The sequence below is a fragment of the Lytechinus variegatus genome, chromosome 4 (assembly GCF_018143015.1).
Source record: "Lytechinus variegatus isolate NC3 chromosome 4, Lvar_3.0, whole genome shotgun sequence".
In the NCBI taxonomy this organism is placed as follows: domain Eukaryota; kingdom Metazoa; phylum Echinodermata; class Echinoidea; order Temnopleuroida; family Toxopneustidae; genus Lytechinus; species Lytechinus variegatus.
Genome location: NC_054743.1, coordinates 46,528,851 through 46,547,166, shown reverse-complemented (window position 1 = coordinate 46,547,166; position 18,316 = coordinate 46,528,851). Strand labels below are relative to the sequence as shown.

General features: G+C 36.7%; 1 protein-coding gene across 2 annotated transcripts in view; it reads right to left on the bottom strand.

Moving 5' to 3' along the window:
- Window positions 1-346: 346 nt before the first annotated feature.
- Window positions 347-18,316, bottom strand: part of LOC121414177 (L-cysteine desulfhydrase-like) — a 42,403-nt gene continuing 24,433 nt past the window's right edge. For both annotated transcript variants that reach the window (XM_041607249.1, XM_041607250.1), the window contains exons 3-15: window positions 17,238-17,288; window positions 15,110-15,174; window positions 14,095-14,199; window positions 12,896-13,061; window positions 10,842-10,958; window positions 9,856-9,950; window positions 7,367-7,395; window positions 6,853-6,945; window positions 5,681-5,904; window positions 4,630-4,740; window positions 2,759-2,815; window positions 2,128-2,237; window positions 347-1,508 (exon numbers count right to left, since the gene is read on the bottom strand). In XM_041607249.1, coding sequence (XP_041463183.1) covers window positions 1,335-1,508; window positions 2,128-2,237; window positions 2,759-2,815; window positions 4,630-4,740; window positions 5,681-5,904; window positions 6,853-6,945; window positions 7,367-7,395; window positions 9,856-9,950; window positions 10,842-10,958; window positions 12,896-13,061; window positions 14,095-14,199; window positions 15,110-15,174; window positions 17,238-17,288 — 1,397 coding nt within the window. In that variant the 3' untranslated portion in view covers window positions 347-1,334. The remainder of the gene's footprint in view (window positions 1,509-2,127; window positions 2,238-2,758; window positions 2,816-4,629; window positions 4,741-5,680; window positions 5,905-6,852; window positions 6,946-7,366; window positions 7,396-9,855; window positions 9,951-10,841; window positions 10,959-12,895; window positions 13,062-14,094; window positions 14,200-15,109; window positions 15,175-17,237; window positions 17,289-18,316) is intronic.

Here is an 18,316-nt window from a genome sequence, read left to right as displayed (position 1 = left end):
CTTATCTTTGAAAGCTGATCAAAGTTCACTGAGCAATTCAAATTTGGCTGGATGAGCTAGAAATGATCTATAAAATCGATGTACATGTAAATAAACACACATACTTTTATGTTTTGTAAAGGAATATTAAAGTACTTTCTACAGGAGACATGTGCTTGGTTTTTATTTCCTCTGATAAGAACTCAAGTGAAGTGTTCTCTATATTGTCCTCAATCATATTGTCACAGTTGCTCATATTTCAAATCAACAAAACGCAGATATTGGATGAAATATTATGCTAATTTAATCTCTTGTACTTAGATAAAAACATCATAGAAGTTAATTTGATATCACCTTACTTATTTAAACTTCTTATTAAACTATTCAAATTTAATTTGAATACACACACTATGATTATTACAGTATTGATTAGGAAATCAATGTTCTTTGCAAGTGCCTCAGGATCATGATTTTGCATTAAAAATAATGTTTACTAGCTATCATAATAATATCCTCTTTCAATAAATAATTATTTGACTTTCCCTTTGCGGACAGCTCAGGCTGCTTACCATAAAGCTTCTGAGGACCACAGAATCGCAGATTCAACTTATCAGACAATCTGTTCTCAACCTTTGTTTGAACTTTGGCAATTTTATATCTTAGGGCAGGTTGACTTACACTGTATATTCAACCAATCAGCACCAAAATATGAGTACAACAGGAAGTTTTCACTATCCATATTCATGTCTTGATTGACGCAGGATTTCTTTTCCTTCCAATTTTTTACAATGTTTTTTCCTTCAAATTTTTCACAATGTTTACAATTTTGCCATTGGAAACTACAACGACAAATTGTAATTTTAGTACACGTGGGCATTTTCAAGTAGAGGGTTGGGCATTCAGTATTGGTGTTGGGCATAAATCAGGGTGCTCAAGAACACCTTCAACGATTCTAATTGTGCAGGTCTTACCTGGTGGTGTCTATCCAAACATTAGCACCAAACAATTGGGGTGCTAGCTGTCACTCATTTGGTGCAACCCATCACCTTACTTGAGATTATACATTGTATCTGCGGGGAGTCATCACTTCTTGCATTCGATTTGTAGTTTTGGTTGTTAAAGAAGAAATTTCAACAAAGTTGTATACAATCCTATACATAAGAACTTGCTTTACAAAAAATGCAGCAAATAGTGATGTTTCACCACGAATAGTATTCCCTGATTTGGTTGTGGAGCTGCAACAAATTTTGTTGTTTGTATCTTGATTAAATTTCAGTAGATCCCACAAAAGCAGTACTCAGAAAGGCACATAGGCTTCAAGGAAATAAAGACTTCAGCAAACCTCAAAGGCTACATCACCTAGGATCATTCAGTTTTCTTACTTTCGCGTCTCTTGCTTGATCACCTCCCCTGCTGGACTTGGCTATGTATAGGACCGCGGAAGCGAGTCTTTGGTACTCTGAAAGCTTGTTGTAGATGTGGGCGGAGATCCTGACGTATAGCCGACCCTGGAGGGCTTTGATTGGAACCTAGAGAAACAAGAAGTGATAAAGACGGTGTATCCGCCAGGATGCCATTAACCCACTTGCTCGATAGCTTGGGCCAACTGAAAATGACAGAAGAGCAAGTTCACTTTTAACGGAATACTGTACATGGCAGGACTCTACATGTATACATCCCCTTGCCCGAGTGCCTTTGGCAAGTGAAAATCACAAGAGGGCATTAATGTCTAACCCGCAGGCCTGATTGGAAACTACATTGTAGATGCCGTGACAGAATGATAGAATAATGTACATGACAGGACTCTATATAATCCTACTTGCCCGATTGCATTGGGCTTGTGAATATTACAGCAGGGCAAGTCAATATCTAATCCTGAAGTATTGCTGACCAGGGAGGCCGTTGATTGGGACCTGAAGGAAAGTTATAGGAAACTATACCACGGCAGGAAACTATGACCCAAATGCCTGATTGCCTAAGGCAAGTGAAAATTGCGAAAGGGGAAGGTTTTTGATTAAAAAAATACTCACATACCATGTGGAAAGTCCTAAAAAGAAAAAAAATTGATAGAGGTAAAAGTGAAAGGGATAGGTGAGAAAGTGGAGGTTAGAAAGTGCAGTATCATTCAGAAATCAAAATCTTTCATACCTCAATATTAAATTGGTGATACAACTCATTCTGAATGCCTTCAGCTAAAGAGTACTCTACTGTCTGATTGTCACTAATTTCATGGGGTAACTCTACTAGAGCCATCGAACCTGGTGAGAGACAAAGATCAAATGAACTTGGGCATGGGACAGAGAAGGGCTGCTTGTGACAAAGCAAAGTGATCAAATCTCAATTGGGTTGAGCAGAAGGGGGAGGAGAAGGTCCCCTCTTGCTCCGAGAAGAAGACAAAATTGAAGCTGATGAAAAAAGACCCAGATTAACCGATTGTTTCTTCAAAATCTGTAGATCTACGGAGGAAAATCATGCGTGTACAGTCAAGACTAGAACTTTAAACCACACTTCTATGGAATGCTGGCTACATATAATTCTTCCACATTGGTGGCATTTATGATGTATCAATTAATTCAATAAAATTCAAAACAGTTTTGTGTTTCCCCATTCTTTCCATTCCATAACTCGATAAGTTTTTTGACATTTATTTTTTTCTTTGCAGCAGCAAAATAAGAATAACTTATAAAAGGTGAACAAGTGGACAACTGGGACTTTTTTAAAACTATATTGTTGGTTTGGGATGGCTGGACAAAAATAAACTCCATTAAAATCAACTTACCACACATTTCAATGGGGGCTAGTAATCCAGTATTCCATGATTTGGTGAGTAAATCAACTGAAAAACAAAACAAAAGATGATAAGAATCAAATCAAAGCTCAGAGAGACACACAAACACACAAAGAAAAACCTTAAACTATCAATTCAAAACAAATAGTTTGTGGAGACAAATTTACCCCTCCTGTCCAATCCCATAAAGACCCCTCAAAAATAGTCTCTTGAGAAATGGGGTGAATTTACTCACAATACATCCACATGCATAGCCATGTAGCGCAGTGTAATATCTATGGTAGGCCTATAGACAAAGAGTTAAAAAATATCCGCAATTATTACCTGAATGTGGCATTTTGGAGACATGATATAAACGCGTATTTTGTCTGTCTAACTGATAAACTCAACATAATCTACGTCACAATGGCTTGGTCAGCGATCAGCTGAATGACGAGTGACCATAATATTTGTACACCCCTCCTCCCCAAAAAGAGTAATTTTCCTATTGCACCTACATACAATAATTAGCGGTTCACAATATCCGTATTCCAAACTCATCAATCCCCAGCGCATTTGTGGGTGCGTATAAAGAGATTTGCTTCATAAGGATCCGCGCACCAACAATATACGTCATAATAGAGACAACGCTGGGTCCGAGCGCTTCCAAGTACGTCATATGGTAAAGTGCAGATCGATATTAACATGACACAATTTAAAAGATAAATCCCCATTATCATAACTTTTGCTCTAGATATCTGATTTGGATAATAAAAATATTGACTAGCTCTTCTTTCAGCTTGCCATTGCCATTAACAGTTTGTTGTTGCAAGCTTGTAAATAGACATACATGTACATGCAGGTGCATATTTACCAGCCTTTGTGGAAACATTTTCAGCACTATATGTGGAGATCATAAAAAGGAAATACATTGCAGACATGACAAGAATTGACACTAGAGGCTTGACCAAGGTAAGTCCAACAATTTAGTTATAAAATCTATCAATATTTTAATGTAGCAGAAAGAGTTGAACAGGTAATAATAATATTGACTGGCGTTACTTTCGGGAGATACCAAAAATATTTCCCTCACTAGACCCATATTGCCCTCATCTTCGACTCGGGGCAATTTGAGACTAGTTTGGGAAATTCATTTATCTCCCTCAAGGTCAGTCAATATTATATAAATATTGTGTTATGGAAAAAATCTTTGTCAAAAATATGGGAGAAGGGAAACGCAGCATTTCAATTGTCAGAATAAAGCTAAAATCCAATCTTTGTAGACTAAAATTCGGATAGTTACCAGCAACTCAATGGAAAATTTAATAGTTTAATATTGGGGTACATGTATCTTAATAATAGTGATAATATACATAATTCATAAAGTGCTTCATATACAATATTCAAAGTGCTAAAAAGAAAAAGAAAGAAGTCTATACACAATATCTAGTTAACAGAACAACAAAGGAACTGGAAGTGGAAACATCATTACAAATATTATATAGGGATAATTGGTATATACAACTAAAACAAATTAAGTAAATTGAAATAATCTTGATAAGTAAAGAACATATACATTTATGACTTAAAAACAAAACAAAACACAATATCATTAACAATGAATATTGACTTAGGGGTATAATTAATAATTTTATACAAAACACAAGAGAACAGGCAAGAATCATGCATAAAGCTGTGCCATTTAAGGGGCTTTCACAATTGCCTGTGCAATCGTTTGCGATCATGTTTACAATATACGTTGCACAAAATCGCAACGGTTGTAAGCAGTCATACCACCAATTGCGAAAGGGGCTTTACAAGCAGCAGGGTGAAGCAGCCCATAGACCCCAACGCTGAAACAGATCTGTGTTGTGTGAACTCACCGGCTTGCGAGAGTAATCCATGCATGCCTTGTCGTATTGTCTTCACACCCACGGCATTCCAAAAATCTAGCACCGTGTGCAAGGCCAGGAAGGGACTGTAATCTCGTAATCCTTTTGACAAAATGATGGATGAAAATATGATGAAATTAATTCAACCTACTTGTCTCTACACCCCTTTCACAGCAAGTAGAAGCCACCCTTGGAACTTCTGGCTGATAACTATAATGTTGAAGATAATAGTCAGTTCTTGTATAGCGCATAAGGCAGATTCATCCCCTTTAAATCTTGACCGTTGATCACGATAAAAGTTGGCACGCGCATTACCCAAGATCAAATTCTGCGAAAAATCTCATCTCAAACTATGCTAGTTTATATGCGCAAAAGTTTGCTCTAACGATGCCTCTAAAATGCTAATTTGTGGTTCACAGACTCTTTATTGGAATCTAATCAAATGCACCTAAAAAAGTTTCATCACATTTATTTTCTAATGTATGTTGTTTTCTAAATTTCCTATATATCGTCGGCCTTATGCCAAAAGGGCCTTAACCCGATTTTAGGGGTTCTGAATATTTTATAATAAATTTAACACATTTAATGTGAAACTTAATAACTTAACACGTTTATCGAAATTGGCTTCAAAAGCAAAAAAACGACCACACACTTTTGATTATTAGAGAGAACAAAACCTTTAAACGCCATTATCTCGGAATGGCCAAAAGCAGTTAAGGCCCTTTTGGCATAAGGCCGACGATATATCTTTTTTTACTTTGTTTTTCAATGGAAAGTGTCAGGGACTTTATTTTGACCATAAACAAGGTGAAAATAATTTACTTTAATTAGTAAAAGGAAAGATTAATATCTATGAATTTTGGCTAAAGACTATTAGCATTGGATTAGTACACAAATCCATGTTTTTGAGCAATTTTTGGTCTGCATGCACTTACGAAATGTTGCATAAATTGTGTGGCGTAAAAAATAGCGTGTCTTATTACCATCAAAGCTTTTCTGCATGCAAACTCTGGAAACGTAGCAGACTCTTTAGTACACATACCTGACCAGATAAACTCTGAGTTGAACCCACTACCAAATCCATGTGATACAACCAGAGGTCTTGTTTGGCTGCGAAGCTCCTCTCGGACATAGAGAAAGGCACATCCTTTGGGGTTACATAACCATTTGTGGGCGTTGGCTGTGTAGTAGTCTGGGCTCAAGTCTTTCATATCAAGTGGCAAGGCACCAAGAGCATGGGCCCCATCTATCAGTACAGGAACACCCCTGCAGCGCGAAAGGATCACATAGAAAAACATTTGTTTGCTATTTGGAAATCATCTGAGTCCTATCTACAAAGTCATCAAAAGACTGTGAAAAAAAAAATTAGGGTACAATATAAATGGTAAATTCGCTGATTACTGTTTGTATACTGAAGACATCTTTCGAAGAACGGCAATATTTGTGGCTATTTTGCAGATATACAAACACGAAATGTCTGTGTTCTTTCAGAAGTCTAAATTTCTAGGTCTGTAAAAAGCCTAATCTTTGATCTCTATAAAACACCCCAACATCATTATATCAATGAACATTTTTGGTATATATCTGGACGTCCCTCTGTTCTAAGGGAACATAACTTTCTGGGGGGGGGGGGGGGGATTGGAGCTAATCTTTTACAATAACCCATCTAAAATTGTTGACACATGGGGAAAGCTAGGTTGATGTCACAAATGTCACGTGGGTGGCGGTGGGGTTTGAGGTGGAAGGGGCAGGATGAAACTGAAACATTAAGCAGTGACATCCTGTTTGGGTGGGGGAGGGGCAGAAGATGAAAAAAAGAGGACATTTTTTCTTCCTCCTAGACAATTATTCATAGTATTTTGAAAGCTTGGGAAAGGAATTTCAGAGAGCTTTTCATGGTGGGAAATTGGCAAGGCTCTATTCCTCTGTTCTTTCACCATTCCTTCTTCTTGTGGGTCCGAATCCCAGCAATGATGCAATTGTGCCGCACTCAACCAAGGTGAGTTAAATGTATACTTGGCAGGAATTTACTCTTGAAAAGCTCGAGCAATTAACAGAAGCTCGGCTAAAGCTAGGCTAATTTTGACGCATTTATTTTAGAGCACTCATAGATTTCTTAAAACGAGCTTGGTAAGCAAGTACATGTATGTATACTGATTATCATTTTCATTGTCTAAAAGGGAGTTGTGGCCCTCCATTCTCTTTGGTACTTACCTTTCACGGCAGATGCTAATGAGCTCCTTGACTGGCATGATAAAAGCTGCATTGCTTGGAATGTGATCGAATACCGCTAGCCGTGTGTTTGAACTAAACCAAAAACAATAACAGAAAGGATAACAAAGATGAAAGACGAGAACGGTATTACTTGAAAATGTAATTTTAGACTGATAGCTACCGGTAGGCGTTTTGAATTAAACAGTAAAAAGAATATTTGCTTTGAGGTGGATGAAAAAAAAAGTAGAAAAAATAGAATTTCTACATAAAAATTAAAGCTATTTTAGTGCTTCATTCAAAAATAGATTTACAGCCAAATTATAACTTCATGCATAAATTAGTGTAATGTAAACATGAAGATTATGTCACTCTCTTCCATTATGCAAACATTTGTCACAATCTGTGGCCAAAATCTCAAGATGGGGGTAGGGAGGGCATAGTGGCTATTGAAAAGAATATATTCGTGTAAAGAAGATTACTTTTGACATTAATCTATACAGTCTGTTGAACTGACCTTAATTTTGAAGAAACCAAGTCCAGAATCTAAATCAAGAGAAGGGTGAATGGAAATAATAACAGTACATGAGAATCTACCAAGGGATATTGCTTGGGACTACAGGAATTTGTTTGACTATAAATGTGGTACCCACATAATCTGATCTGAAATATTGTTTTGACTTGGACAAACTATCTGCATTATGGACTGATTGTTAACTCTTTGCCTGCTTTGTACCAACTAGAGTCATATACAGGGGGCTACCAACTTCAACTCAAGTCAAAATGCATTCACAATACACACAGTGTATTGAGTCTATTGTTCATGCAACATACCAAGAAGATTCTATGACTGGAGTTCCAACAGGCAACAAATTTATTCAAGCAGCTGTTCATTTCTAAAGAAGCACAAATGAAAGAACGGCAAGAAGGACCTTTTGATGTCTGCCTTGAGGCCGCCAGTTTCAGTGAAGAAAGCAGAGGGGTGAAATTTTACGAATATCCATTTGTATCAATTTTCCATCTTTCATATTAATAAACAAGCTGAAATTTAAATGCATGACAAAACATCAATAACCAAGCACTATTACGACGAGATATTTCCCCAGATTATATCAATTCACCTGTATGGTAATTAGTGAAAAAAGAAAGAATTTGACCTTTACAGAAACCAGATTTCAACACCTTTCCGATCGTTTGCGGTGAATGAAAATTTCAAATGTGGACTGTAGAATATTGTTATATGCCAGATGAGTGCCCGCACATGCCCAGTCGAGCAAATTTAGGTCATATTTCAGGAAGTATTGCATAGTTATTTTCGCATGCCTCCGAATTATGTACTACCCATTATAACCAGACCAAGATGCGGCAAAAAGTAATTATCATCACAAAAGCAAATTTCCCTTTATGTATGAGCTATAGCACGGAGTCTTGCAGGAATCATTTGTCTACACAATTGCAAGAGATGTTGAGCAAAGTGCATACCTGACATACTTTTTGCTGGCGGCTTTTAACGTGGTTCAAATAGATTTTATTTGCTGTTACTCCATCTCATTTGAAACCTCCTTGAACATACACATGTGCAGTAGTGATGTGTGCATTGCAATGTACTGTGTACACATACACACAAGGGGCCCGTTGCATAAAACTTTTTACCTGAGAAAACTCAGGTTGTTTTTACCGGAGTTTTTGCCCTGTGTTAAAGTCAATGGCAGAAAATCAGACTAACCTTAGTTTCCAGTTTTTACCAGAGTTTTCTCAGGTAAAAAGTTATATGCAACAGGCCCAAAGTTTTTCTTTACAACAAACCAATCAAAGGCGAAATGTGAGCTGAATTAGAAAAGCGAATGCAAATCCTCTTTTAAGATTGCACCGTGGAATTAATGTGGTGCAGGGATGATTCTATTAGTGGCGGGCAAAGAGTTAAGAATTCAACACCAATTTCAACACAAGTGTATCATATAAAGTTATGTTCTGAACATACAGTGTATTTACACCATGCAATACATATTTGCTCTAATCTCTCACAATATTTTTCCAGAGCTACCAAGTCTCACGCATTATGCATGAGACTCAAGCATTTTGGAGTCTTGTTCATCCCCTCAAATGTCTGTCTCACGCAACTATCACAGCTTATCCCCATTGTACACAATGTCTGTGATCTCACTCAGATTCACACAAAATCTCACGCATAGCTGGTCTTTGAACTTGGCATCTCTGTTTTTCACAAATATTAGCTAAATGAAACAATATTTGAATACATCGATTTCATTAAGACAACTCCTCCCTCAAGATAGCACCCTGCTCCTCACATTCCTATAAAGCAAGTAGAATTAAATACATATACCTTACCAGGGGTATAACTGTTGTGATTGGGATTCAAACAGTCCCTTATTTAGAAGCTTTAAAAACATTTCAGTTTCTTCTGAAAGCTTAGAACACACGATCGTGAAACATAATAAAAATTATCATAAATATGAGCAAAATGGACACATTCATTGAGAAGTATGTGTTGAACTGTGAGCTAACATTCACAAGTGGATCCGTCTGATTTCACTCGACTAATGCAGAATCAACTGTATTTTGTTTACGGTATATGGCCATGCAACTATGGAAGCTTAAAAGTGCCACCCAGATAGATAATCATTTGGTCAAGTCTATAGTCCTTGCAAAACATGAGATGACAAGATCTCGTCATTTCTACATGCTGTTTGAGAGATGATCATGGATCTAAGGTCTTGTCATCTGATCATCTCTCCAGAAGGATAGAACAAGATCATAGATCATGTCATCTGGTAATTATTTGTAAGGGATGTAGACATAAAAAATAATTATCTGAACATCTGGGTAGCAATTTAAAGCTTTCATATATGTAACAAATCAAAGTGATGTTTTGAACATAAATTTATAAACCTACAGATATGATTTTATAGTTTGTGATAGCCCTGTCCCCAAGTATACCATATCATGCTGTCCCCATAAAATACGACATCAATAATGATCAAATACCTCTTGATTTGATGTGAGGGGTAAATTGAGATTCTCTTCTTGATATTCAAGATCCAGTGACTCAGCTGTGTGCTTCAGTAGCTTCTTTACTGCACCTACATTTCAAAAAGAGAAAATGAAAGTTCACCCTGCCAAAAAGTTTGTTGTAAAATAGCAGAAACAAAAAATATTGGAGAAGATTTGACAAAAATCCATTAAATAGAAAATTATTTGAATTTAAAGTTTTTGATTTGAGATGTCATATAAAACTGACCCTCTTTAAATCTCCCAATAGTTTTCTTTAACCATAATCAGACTGGGGGCTGATCACCCCCCCCCCCCTTGACATTTTTGGCAATAAATCCATCGTGCAAAATTTGACCAGGTCGCTCACGCTAACTTTTCCTTTCAGGTCTCGCACAACTTTTTAGACCAAAATTGGGACCAGCGGGTACTCACTTCTCAAATTACGCAGCATTTCATAAGTGCATGCAGACCCCAAATTACTCAAAATGGGAAATTCATAAATGTATCATTACTTTTCCCTTTACTGATTAAAATCAATGAATTTCTTCTTGTTTATGATCAAAATAAAGTCCCCAACAATTTCCATTGAAAAAAAGTAAAAAAACAAGGAAATACATAAAAAATTTAGAAAATAAAGTACATAAGAAAATAAAAGTGATGTTGAACTTTTTTTAAAGTGCATTAGGTCGGATTCTTGTCAAGAAACTGTGAACCACAAATTAGCATTTTAGAGCCTTGTTTAGTTAATTAGAGCAAACTTTTGATTTTACGCATAAATTAGCATATCTGAACCAGCCCCACCTCTATCCATAATTGGAAAATATTAGGAAAACACAAAGGCAAGACAATTTGAAAGATTGGCTCTTGATACTTGATGTGGTATCCCTTTGGCAGCTCAAACAGGAAGCTACATGTATACTGTGATGATGAATAAGTGAGCCACTTTAAGGAAAGTCATGCTTTGTTAAGTTCATATTTACCATATGTGATGTTGAGGCAGAATATCCTTTCCCCCTTCTTGAATGGAATGCTCCTGACAACTGCATTGATAGCTGTGGTGACATTGGGCACAAGGACTATTCCAATTGCTTCACAGCCTGAAAAAGGGGGAGATGATACAGATAGAAATACAAAATATAGTTACAGGCTCCAGGAATGTTACAATATGTGACTACTGTAGCTACCCTAAAACCAACAATACATGTACGTCACCAGGAAAGGTTCTCAAATAGCAAAAGTGGTGGTTTGGTCTTCTAAAGGAAAAAAAATGAGAAAATTAGCTCATCTCCAAGACTAAATCTTCTTCATTCTGTCAAAATTTTTAAAGTTGAGAAGTCAAATGGAAAACAACGTACAAGAGTTTCTTTGACAAAAGCTTTTTGCAGACTGTTTCGAATTTTCATTTAGATTGTAAGTGGTGAACATCTCACGCTTAAATGAACCCAAAACTTCATTTCTTGCTTTCTCCTTATTTTCTGATGCTCTTGCAAAAATTCTTCAACAATCAATCAAGTAGTTGTGTGGGCTATTGTTTATCCATTTTGACAAATTATATATCATTTTAAAGCTAAGTATTTGCTTTTCTAAGCTCAGTGAAAACCTTGTATTCATTTTGGGTGACTTATTGTTCGTTTTGGAGCGGCAGATCACATATGCATGCATGTCATCGGCCTTCACCATATAGGCAAAAATCAGCCTGTGCAAGTAAATTTGCAGGTAACATATTCAACAATCCCCTTCAAGGCTAACAATTTGTAATAACCCAGCAAATATGCTTAAAGGACAAGTCCACCCCAACAAAAAGTTGTTTTGAATAAAAAGAGAAAAATTCAACAAGCATAACACTAAAAATTTAATCAAAATCAGACGTAAAAAAAGAAAGTTATGACATTTTATTAAAAGTTTCGCTTAATTTCACAAAACAGTTATATGCACATCCTGGCTGGTATGCAAATAAGGAGACTATGACGTCATCCACTCACTAGTTCTTTTCTATTTTATTATGTCAAATATGAAATATTCTAATTTTCTCCTTATTGGCAAGTGATACAATGATTAATTTCTACCTGAACATGTGGCATTAGCATTGTTTAATACTATGTTTCAGTCAAGTTACTCCTTATTGTCAAATGTATAATAAAATGAAATATTGTATAATTCAAACAATTAAAAAAAAAATAAATAGTGAGTGATGGACTTCATCGACCAACTCATCTAGTTGTGCATATCACTGTTTTGTGAATAAGAAGTGAAACTTTAAAATGTCAGAACTTTCTTATTTTACATCCAATTTTGATGAAATTTTCAGCACTATGCTAGTTTCATTTTTCTCTATTCAAGTCAGCATTTTCCTGGGGTAAACTTGACCTTAAATGGACCATAATATCAAAAGTTACCAGTGACGAACTTAAAGCTTAACCTATATAGGAGTGCCAGACAAAACCAGACAAAGCAATGACTTACGTTGGATGAAGCCTCAATTTGTAAACTACTTTCAAACAAGACAGGTGAATTAGATACATCGTTTCGAGGAATACCTGCATGTAGAATACACTAATTGTGTCCTTTGTGAAATGTCAATAATTTTGTTGGTCCTCCCCCCCCCAACGACATTGCAGTCTCATGCAGAGAAGCTGAAATGGGCAAAACACCAATGCTATCTGACTTCCTTCATTCTCAGTCTATCCGTAGAAGCGCAGTGTTGATTCAGCCCCCCCTTCAACACTTTTCACGATAAATCCGCCGCTCAAATTTTTTTTGACTGCATCGCTCACTGACTTCTTTACTTCAATCTCTCACACAACTTTTGAGACCGGCATTGCAACCCCAGGGTACGCGGTTCTGAAATTATGCAAAATTTTGTAAGTGCATGCAGACCCCAAATTGCGTAATTTCAAATCTGCGTACCCAGGCTTTGTAAATTTGGCCTCAAAAGATGCACAAGACTTGAAAGTAAAAAGTCAGCAAGGTGTTTGTGTCCGTTTAATAAGGGTTATAGTGTTAAAACCTTGTAATAATGCCAATCCGTTTGTACCTACAAATTCAGCCAGTCTCCTAGTCACATAAGCCATATGCGGAAGGACCTCTCTATCAAAGAATCTCAGTGGTTGTTTTTCTATGTAGCGCTGCCACTGCTGGGCAACCTTTAAGGCGTCCTTGAGGACTGCTCCGAAAGCCCCGTGATTCAGGAACGTACAGTCCTGCAAAAGCACAGAGGATAGTTTAAAATTAACGGTCTTTGTTAGTCTGCCAGCACAGACTCAAACTTGACTCATTCACAAATTAGACCAGGGGGGTGTTTCACAAAGATTTAAGTATGACTTAGAGTCGCACTTAAATGTCTAGTTGCGCGCAGTATAAAAGGCATGACAGCATTGGTCAGATCATGCCAAGAGGATGCGCACTACTACGTATTGATCAATAGGATTGCGCGTTGCACTTCAGATACGTGTCGACATTTAAGTGCGACCTAAGTCATACTTAAATCTTTGTGAAACACCCCCCATGTCTAGAATGGAACTTTACTCCAAACGCTCTCTGTGTGAATTTATGTCTAATAATTCGGTAGAAGCTACCACACAACATTGATTGAATCTGGGGAGCGTTTCATGAAAGGACTTGTCAGACATTGTATTCGACAAGTCCTGTTTTATCCGAAAGTTACTATAGTAACAGTGATTCTCAACCAATCAGAATCCAGGAAAGTTGTCAGATCTGACAACTTGTCGGACGAAAATATTGATGAAACGCCCCCCTAGTCTCACTACGTCAGACTCTGCATTTTACACTATGCAAAAACCCATGGTCTGTATTACCCTCAAATCTTGACCACTAATTGCATTACTCTCTTTGCTATTTTTGTAATAAAATTTTCATCAGGAGGAACTTCCATTTCAAGTTCAACTTAAATATTTTGATGCCAAAGCATACAATAGTATGCATAATCTCAATGGGGAACACAACAATAATAATAATTGGATTTACATGTATATAGTGCTTTTTCCAGAGGATACAAAGCGTTGTTGATGTCATAAGACAGGTTAAGGTGTATGGTTTAGTGCGTATCCCCTAAGCATTGTCTGACTAAGCAATTTGCTAGATAATACTTGCACCTAGAAAAATTAAGGAACGACTTTAATAAAGTCACACTAGACTTATTTGTGAACAGTACCCAGTCCCATTACATGTATATTCAACTTTAGGGGAAATTATTGAAGATACATGTATGTTTACCTCAAGCAGAAAGTGCTTTCTCCTTGTCTCTTCGCCGAACTTCAAGCCTCTGCAGTTGGCAAAATCTGGGACACCAAACGGGAAATCAGGTGGGACGTAAGACTCCTGGAAGAGAATGAGGAAAGAAGTACATGTACGCATGAAAGGTTAATTAGCAATGCATATTGAAATTAAGCTCTTGGTCTAGGAACAAAAGGATCGAGGTGGAATCATTATAAACAGAAATTTTCATCACTTTTTTTGTCATAGCACCCCTCAAAGAAATAAGACTAAAACAAAGCAACATCAACATCACAGTACTAAAACGAAACAAAACATACAAAATTATAGAATCAATATGAAATGACAAAATATGCAAAATAAACAAACAATGAATACCACATTATGAACAATAAGATTTGAATTGAACATAAAATTACACCAGAGATAAAGGGTGATGAAAAAAGTACAGGAGGACTTTAATCAAGAGCGGCGAGAAAAAAGAAAAAACAGGAAGACACAGAAGAGCTTAGTACAATTTGAGGAGAAAGAAAAAAACCAGCAACAATAGCATACAGTAATAAACAAGAGGGCGTAACTGGTTATGAAAGCAATAACTAATGAGGGGGGGGGAATAACATACTGTATGTACATGTAAATATACAACCAAACACCAAGGGGGCGTTTCATGAAAGGACTTGTCAGACATTTTATCCAACAAGTACCAGTTTATCCGACAGTTACCATAGGAACAGTGCCTCTCAGCCAATCAGAATCAAAGAAAGATGTCAGATCTAACAACTTGTAGGGTGAAAATATTGATGAAACGCTCCCCAGGAGTGTTGTCACAAATCTCCATCCATGCCTATCATCCTCACAGCAGCCCTGTAAGAGCAAGTCACTGTCGGGAATACAGGAAATTCAAGGGTGGCAAGCCCACAGTCGAGTTGAGGTGGGTGCCCAAGGAAATCTTCACCATCGCTTGGCTTTGCAATCTACCCCCATTAAAACTAATACCCGAGCTTGAGCAACTCACCTCTGGTGCTTCAACAAGTTCTTGCACGTTGGAAGAATGGAAAGATCCAAAATCTCTCTTTGTTCCTAGGCAAAATTTGAATGGAATCAAATTGTAAAAAAAGGTCATTTTTCCTCTTCGCACCATACAAATTAATCATTTTAGAAAAAGGCATGCATATTTTACATTACTGTTAGTATCATTATTGGCAGGTGCACGTGTATCCACTCTGGAGGTGGATTAAACCATCATGAGCTTTCAATCTTAATTTCATCAGGTTAGTTTATATTTTTTTAGGACACTGTAATCAAAATGTTCTTCAGTGAATATAACATACAGGAGTTTCATCTTAATATTTTCTGATTTATCCAAATTTTTCTCTGTAGGAGCGCCTTGAGCACCTAACAAGGTGGATATGTGCGCAATATAAATACCCTATTATGTACACAACGGATCATATCCTGACCAAAATAGACTTGATTTGTCGGTCTAGCTATGCATTCTATGGTACATTAAAGGGGAAATTCATTTATTGTAAAAATAGCAGAAAAAAGAATACAAAAATATTGCTGAAGGTTTAAGAAAAATCGATTGCAGAATTAAAAATTTATTAGAATTCTAATTATGTGATTTATGGCATCATATTCAAGCAGCATTCCTACATAGCAAATAGTAAAAAATCAATATGTCATTTTTCAGAAAATTTATGGTTTGTCACACAATTTGGTTGATGTTCGATATTCTCTTATCATGTTTATGTATATATTCCATTCTTATGCATTAATTAGTTGTACTATACTCATTTATGTATGTCTTGCTAAGATCAATTGTGAATGTCACTTTCAACTTGCCCAGTAACCTGCACACAGCCAAGCCCTCTCTTGTACTGTAACTTGCTCAGGGTCAAACTCTTCTGGTCTGTCCACTCTGTATTCTATTTGGCTTTCCTTCGTCTTTCAGAAATGCGAACAGTGCATCTCCCTTCTTTACGACCTTGCATCTACTTTCAGATAGTTTTACTCTCCTCACTTTCTCTTTCTAGTGACTTTCAACCCTCGTTCCTCACTCTCTCTTCCCCAGTGACTTTCAACTCTTGTTCCTCGCTTTCTCTTTCCAGTGACTTTCAACCCTCCTCACTTATCCTTCCAGTAACTTTCATCCCTCCTCTCCCTTTCTAGTGACTTTCAAACCTGTGTAATTCCCTTTAACCTTGCAATTACTTTCAGAAACTCATTCTTGTTTATTACCTTGGCTACACATTTATAATGTTCACTAACTCCCTCCGCTTTCTCTCTCCTCACTTCGACTTTCTCTCTCCTCACTTCGACTTTCTCTCTCCTCACTTCGACTTTGCCCTGCTCTTCAGACTTCTTTCCCTCTACTCCTAATGTCCAAACTCCTAGTTTAACTTTGTGGTCAGTGTATTGGTATTTATGTGCTTATTCTATTGCTTGACTTTATCCTATCCTCGTTTGGAACGATTTATCCTCTCTCTCCCTCTCTCTCTCTCTCCCCACACTCTGAATCTGGGTTTTTGCTGTGTGCTGGGGATGACCTTCATGCTATGTCCAGAAAGTGTACATATAAAGCGAGCAGCATCTCAGTCAAGTTTAGTTCTTAGTTTTAGTTCAGAGTTTCCTTCATGATTCCAGTTGTATGTATACTTCAGAATTATCACAAGTAAAATTCTTATGATTGTTCCAGCATCGCTCGACGTTATCTCAGTTATCAAATTTAATGTATCGCTGGAGTTTGTTTAATTGTCATCATCACATACTCTGTTGCACCTTCATTAAGTTTTGAGCAGTAGTAAACTACTGAACTTTAATTTCCTGTGTAATGACTGTTATTCGGTTCAACTGTGTTACTTAATCTCTGGCCATCCTCGACATTTATTTTAGACTCTTATAGCGAGACTCGTAGGATAAACCGAGCTGTCGTTACAGGTTTAAATGAAAAGAAAACAAAAATAAGTCTTAAAAAAAATTACGAAATGAAATTCATGCATTTCATATTACAGTGTACATAATTTCTTCATTTTGAATGGATTTTTCTCAAATTTTCACCAATATTTTTCATAATTTTTTCTGCTATTTTTACATCAGACTTTTCTTCAGGGTGAACTTCCCCTTTAGTAATTTTAACCTACCCACAACATCTTGTGCAGGATCGACTTCCATGTTGGAACTCCTCAGAACTGCTGCAGAGTGAAGAGAAATTGGAAGAAAAGACAAAATTACCTTCACAGAGCTGCCAACCAGAACAAGACCGTTTCAGTATTTATAAGGCTGAAAATCAGTATTTTGGTGAAGAAATTAGTATTTTCACAGGAAAACCATAGGACAACACATAAACTGAAACTTTACAAATCAGTATTTTGCATGAAACCATCAGTATTCTTCTCAGTATTCTTTTCAGTACTAAATACGAAAAATCAGTACTACATGTACATGTACTTGGCAGCTCTGCCTTCACTAAAAGCTTAAACTTTCAACAGTGCTTGTCATTGACTTGTTCCAGATATTTTGTGCAAGTGCTGCACAAATGTATCACATAAAGGATACTCTGCAAGAAATACAGGACTATCCTGGGGACCGTCTTACAAAGAATTACGATTGATCCAATTAATCGCAACTATGGAAGGCCAGCAAGGTCAACATCTATTACATGTATGCATGGTTGTTCAAAATATTTTCTAGCTACATGTATGACATACATATATTCATGCACTCATTGTTTTCTTGGAAATTCACTGTGCTTCGATATCTCTTTGCATAAAACGGGCATTGTGCAAAGTTTTTGTAGGAAAAAAATTGGCACTGATGGATTTCCATAGTTCCAATTAATCGGATCAGTCGTAACTCTTTGTAAAGGCAACCGCACACCTTACGATTGGTCTGCGACCCAATTTCAGAATAAAAAGTTGTAGGATTTGATGCTAATAAAAGTGAGACTTGGATATCTTACTATGTACTGTTCTATAAAATCATTGTACGAATACCTATGTTCAAATCTGTGACTATGCTATCATCCTTATTAGAATAAAAGTGAATTTGATATCTAGTCGTAATGAAATCATAGCAGTCGTAAAATTGGCTACAATTTGAAACTAATTTGGCCTTTACTCAAAAATAAAGGCTTGCTATCTTTAAAAATTGTATAGCATTCTTTCATTTACCGGTAATTTTAACCTCAAATACAAGGCAAAACAATTTTGTGTCTCGCCCA